Genomic DNA, 5,963 nt, shown 5'->3' with positions numbered 1-5,963 from the left:
CAGCTCCGTTACGCAATCTGCTCTGTACACCTGGAAGCCTGGTACTTGTATCGCGCTGTTCGCGATGGAGTCGCTGAGCCAGGTCTCCGTGAAGCATAAAGCAGCAGAGCGTGCAAAGTCAGAGTTTGTCCTGTTGACGAGAAGAATTTCATACATTTTGTTGACCAGGGAGCAGAGATTTGCTAGGTGGAAAGACGGGAGTGGAGTCCGGGTCCCTCTCTGGTGTAGCCTCACTAAGGCGCCCACACCCTTGCCACGCCGGTGTTTCTTCCAGATCCTGTAGATTGCAGCTGTGCCTCTGATCAGAATGTCCATATAGCACTCTTTGTTCACAAAAATCGAAGAAGGGTAGTTCGGTGTGAGTTGTCCAATATTTAACAGTTCTTCTCTGGTAAAAGTAATCCGGGATGTGTTGCAAAAGACCGAGAAAACAAAGAAGAACAACAACCACAAGAGAGCGCGTGTAACCAAGGCTGCCATTGATGTCAGCGCCATCTTACACTTAAAGGTCTGAGACCACGAAGAAAAAAGTCTTTGGTCTAATGAGACAAAAACTAAATCCTTTGGCCAGAACTCCAAGCAATGTCTGGCAAACTCCAGGACCTGCCCATCACCTGGCTGACATCATCCCTACAGTGAAGCACGGCATGGGTGGTATCAGGCTATGAAGGCGTTTCTCAGCAGCAGGGACAGAGAGACTGTTCAGAACTTTTCTAAAAACATGTTCTCACTTTGTTACATTATTAATGACTATAAATTGATGGCAAAAATAGCAATTTTATCTATTTAAAACTAAAGCTACACCAAAAAGTGATGGGGGCTGATTTTTTTTTTTCTAAAACCACTATACTTTTAAAATAACATAATTTTTAATCAAGTTTCTTTAAAAAAAAAAAAAAATCAATGTACAATCTAATCAACAAAAATTTGAAAAGGTTTAGAGAACATTACTGTATTGTTTTAGCAGTCCTGGTTCATGTCAAAGCCAGCCATACCTGTGTGTAGAAGTTTTGAATGAGCAATGGGGCGCTCTGGCTCATAGTCAAGGTGAGGCTGGGCTGGTAGTCTGGCTGGGCGATGCGTATGGCCTTCAGCACCATGTCTCTCTCATCTTGTTGAAACACACATCGGCTGAACAAATAGTCCACAGACAGGCCATCCTCCTCCATCTGCCTCAGGCACCTGGATATACAGTAACATACAGTGCAGTCTGAGTATCAGGTTTTTATTGGACCTTAAGCAGGTTTTAGCCATGTTATATCTGCAGGGACCCCAGGATGCTCATCAGAACTAATGAGAATTATTTTGACTGGTTATAGGATTTCTAGCTTTGTGGAGTTATTGACTTAAAAAAAAAAAAAAACAAGCTATTCAGTCTGTCCCTAATGATTCATATGCACTCCATGAGTAAGAATAGCTAGTAGTAGTAGTAATCAGTGGGGAGTGTTATAGTAGGTATAAACAGATAGCATCTGGCCATAATGTCACACAGAAAATTGAGACCCAATACATTACTGTGACATGTACTGTCTCTTCATGCTTTGGCTTAATCAAAACTATGAAATAGCACGTGTGGCCAAGTGCTTGCTCAAGGGGAATTTGTTACATGTTTCCTCTATAATAACAGTAAGGTCTAGAACTTACTTTGTAAAGTGTCCTCAGATGACTTTTGTTGTGATTTGGTGCTATACAAATAAAACTGAATTAAACTGAATATGGAATAATGTAGTAAGTAATAAAGAGCTAAATATGTTTGATATTTTGAATTCCTCAAAATATCCACTGTTTGCCTTGATGACAGCTTTGTTAGCTATTGGATATACCTTCATCAGCTTCTTTAGGTGGTCACCTGAAACATTTCAATTAATGGGCATGCATTGTCAAAAGGTCATTGGTGGAATTTCTTGCCTCGTTCTGAGACCAACAGTTGTATTGTGCCAAGGTAGTGTTAGCAGTATGCACTGCATTTGACTGTTGTACTAAGAACCACCACTCAGACATGAAGGTCAGTCAGTTCAGAACATTTCAAAAATGTTTATATGTAATTTTTTATATGTTGACACAAAAATACTCAGACACTATGATGAACCTGGATCTCATGAGAACTTCATGATGGCTTTTATTAATTTTTGGAAGGGATCTTGGCATCTGATCCCAAGTTCACAGGTTGTGAGTTCACACAACCTTCTTACCCAGCAGTGGATGTGGGAGCAGGACTAAGCTAATCAAATAGCTTGATGGGTCTTTGATCTATTCAGTTTTGAAAACAAAACTCTCCTGTCCGTGAGATCATTGGCTCCCCTAGCCTGATCAACAGCTGATTAAAATTAATTTAAGCACTTTCACTGACATACTCAAAGTATACAATCACCTTTATTTGGCCAAGTATGTTACACACTGTTTCCGGTACAGAACCGAGGCAGCCATCTGCGGCGCCAACTCACAGCCAGCAGGGGCAACTTGGGGGTTCAGTGTTTTGCCCAAGGACACTTGTGGCACTTGTGGACTGCAGGCACAGTGATTCGAACCTCCAACCCTCCAGTTGGGAGATGACAGCTCTACCCACTAAACCACAGTCACTCCAGTATGCAAGTATGAGCTTGACTATAACTAAAAGTTTTTTTTAAACAGATTCTCCTAGAGAGAGCACAGTCTCCATGGCCAGACTGCACAATGCAGATAATTCCAACCAGTTTGTGGTGTACAAATGAGGTGTAATAAATGATTATTCCATAATTCAATTTATATCTAAAAAGTCAATGAATCTTTTCAGCATGGCTGATCTTTCTTTCATCTTTATTCTTCTGTAATTAGTGTGATTCAAGGGCTACAGTGACGGAAGTGACAGTCCATTTGTGTAAATAGTTATTTAATGTGTTTAGGTATATAATGTCATTAAGCCATACATGAATGTATGCTTGTATTTAATAAATTGGGCCCATGAATTTGTTTTTACAAAAGTCAATATTAAGGGAAAGCACAAACAAATAGGTCAGGTATTATAAATTATATAAATACACTATCTGGCAACAGAAGATAAGAACCTACACAATTAGCAGTGTATTTCACACACTGCTCCATTGCATGCTGACTTAACTGGATGACTGAATGACAACCAAATATTGTATGCTATTTGTATGACCTACAGTGTACACAGTAAAATCCAGATATTGCATTTCTACAGGGGTAAATCTTGCTAGTATCATGCACACTTTGTGGTCTAAACCCCTGCCCAACGAAGACTAAGGAGCCTGAAGACTATGTTTGGTTATGCTGCTCCCTAGAGGTTAACAGCAGAACTACATGGTGAAGCCAAAAGAGAAGTGAGAAAGGCCCAAAGGCCAGAGAGATGAGAGCTCTGCTTCACCCTGCACACCTTTTCTTTAAGACGGTTATAAATAACAGCATGCTAATTACCATCTGGATGAATTTTTGCCTCAGCAACGTCCATTGACTTAATCCAATCAGTGGTGAGTAGGCTTCTGAATGTAAAATATTTCTAAAGCAAAAATGTCAAAATGTTGAGTATTTTAACTCATGCTTTAGTTTCTTATGATGCAATGTGCAATTCTGGTCTGAGTAAATGAGAGAGCCTTGAACAAAGACAGGATTAGTCTGGGTACTGGCAGTGTGGTCTAGGGGAACAAAAGAAGGCAGAGAGGTTGAAAGATGGAGTATAATCTGCTGCACCCTGAGGAGCAAAAAAAAAGGGGGGGGGGGTATTAGATCGGGGTACACTACAGAGGCAAGAGTGATATAAGGAGAGTACAGCAGTGGGGGGAGGCAACACAAATAACTGGCATGCAACAAACAAAGTGATAGAGATGATGCAGAGGAAGGTAAGAGAAAAGAGAAGCTGCCTGCACCACCGCAGGACAACAATGTCATGTAAGCATCAGCTTACAGTGATCGATGGCCCAAACCAGATACCTAAAGTACCACAAATCCTTCTGTCTCGCTATTGGACCACATGCATAAGGCAATGTCCCCAAGACCCACGTAGAAAGGGATGTGTGTGTGTGTGTGTGTGTGTGTGTGTTTTTGGGGGATAATAGCACTCATCCTGACTGAGTCTGAAGAAGCTTTCAAAGAGAGACTAAATGGAACAAAGTCTTTGAAAGCAATATGCATATTGTGACTTAATATCACATTAAAATTATATGTGCTGACACTTTTTTGTTTTTTAAATCTCCTTTAAGCACAAAATGTATTTTATTTTATGTAATTTGTAAATGTGTACATACTTTGTCCACCAGATTGCAGTACAATGTTTTGCTTCTTGGTCCCAATTCTTTAATAAACAAATCTAAGGCATCCTTATAAAGATCATTTGTTTTTGTTATGCATTTATGTTAATAAAACAAATCCCTATTGGTTAATTACAATGTTAAAATTATGTAACTCTCAAATACAGATACCAGTCTCAGGCTCAAAAATACTTCAAACTATGTACTGGCAACAACATCTTTGAAAAACCTCAAACCTGCCTTTGATATTTCTGTACTGCAATTTAAAGTTTCCTGTCAGCTAATTAAGGCTAGCTAGAATACCTGATAATGTCTGCCATAAAACTGTATCAAAAAGACTCTGGTTGAAGTAGATATCTCCATAGTGTTAGGTATTTTTAGTCAGCTAGATACTGGTTAGATACTTGATGTATTAGAAATGTTTAGAGTAGACAGGATGTCTAGCTCAGGCTGTTAAATGCTTAGTCATTCTCATGAGTTGCTGCAGGTTGTTTATGGTCAAGGATAACTAGATAGAAAGTTGATGACTGTCAGCAGACAGGGTGTTTAATATTATTATTATTATGAGATGTATAACTGTAGCCTTAGCCATAATATTTTCTTATGTTTAATGTCATGACATGTCACTAGAGGTCGTGTTAGAATGTTTTTAGCTACACACCACTTAATCAACAGACAATCACACATTAATTTACTTCATGTTTTGACTACTGCTATGACCAGCTGCAAAGCTGGCACCAGGAGACATCACGGTTTGGCCTCTCTCTGTGTAGTATGGGGCTAGCCCAACCAAAGAGATAAATGTATAGGCCTGGTGGGTTCAGGGTCTTTCATCTTTCAGCTGCCTGTGTGCAGGTTGGAGGTGCAAAGATACCTGAGCGTGTAATGTTAATTTTACCTGTGTTCATTGAATAAATCAGCACTGTTTTGAAGTTACTTGGACTGCTTCGTCTCTCAGAGTTAGTATGGTGAAAAGTACCGGGTCCAACAATATAATGTAACAGCTCATATGCTAATGAAAGTTTAGTCCGTTTCAAAGAGCTCATGCATATTAAGAGAGTGCATGGTCAGCAGTGTCTCTATATCAATATGCATTAATGTAAAATAAAACAACCACTGTGCTCTCTGATTTCTTCAGCTAGAAGTCTAGACTAATGTTAGGCCTCTCAAGAAAAAGAAAATTCAGTAGGAGCCCTGCCACTGCCTGGGCTGTCAGTCAGTCAGCTGATTGTATTGGCTGCCATCAAACAGGCGATCATACTGCAACACGTAGTCTTCAGCTGAGGCTGTGAGCTGTGCCCAGTAGGGTTATCTGTGCTAAATGTTGTGTAATAAATCTAAGTGTGGGGCTGACACACATTTGTCTGAGTGACCTAGTTACTGCTGAGACACAACTTGGCTACAAACTGTCAAGAATGTCATTGATAAAAAAAAATGGAGCATATACTTGCTATGCTGCATGAGCAAAAAGAAATGTAGTACTATGCCGTCAGTGGACTTCTGCTGTCTTGTAAAAATTTAAGTTAAGCCAGACACTGTCATCATGCCAAAGGTACTTTAAGTGCCCTTAAAAAGCAAGAAGAATAAATATGTTTTCCACAATTCAACAAAAATGTAACAAATAAATCACGCCATGCTGGGTTGCCATGGAAACAGTATCAGTGATGACAAAAAGGAAGAGGAAATAAGGTGCAAAATACAGTACTGGCACAGCAG

General features: G+C 39.7%; 1 protein-coding gene across 1 annotated transcript in view; it reads right to left on the bottom strand.

Moving 5' to 3' along the window:
• Positions 1 to 5,963, bottom strand: part of polrmt (polymerase (RNA) mitochondrial (DNA directed)) — a 59,054-nt gene that overhangs the window by 49,396 nt on the left and 3,695 nt on the right. The window contains exon 5 of the mRNA XM_020612282.1: positions 996 to 1,182. Coding sequence (XP_020467938.1) covers positions 996 to 1,182 — 187 coding nt within the window. The remainder of the gene's footprint in view (positions 1 to 995; positions 1,183 to 5,963) is intronic.

The sequence above is a fragment of the Monopterus albus genome, unplaced genomic scaffold (assembly GCF_001952655.1).
Source record: "Monopterus albus unplaced genomic scaffold, M_albus_1.0 scaffold122.1, whole genome shotgun sequence".
In the NCBI taxonomy this organism is placed as follows: Eukaryota; Metazoa; Chordata; class Actinopteri; order Synbranchiformes; family Synbranchidae; genus Monopterus; species Monopterus albus.
Note: the sequence above shows the minus strand (reverse complement) of the source record. Positions and strands in the feature narration are given on the sequence as shown.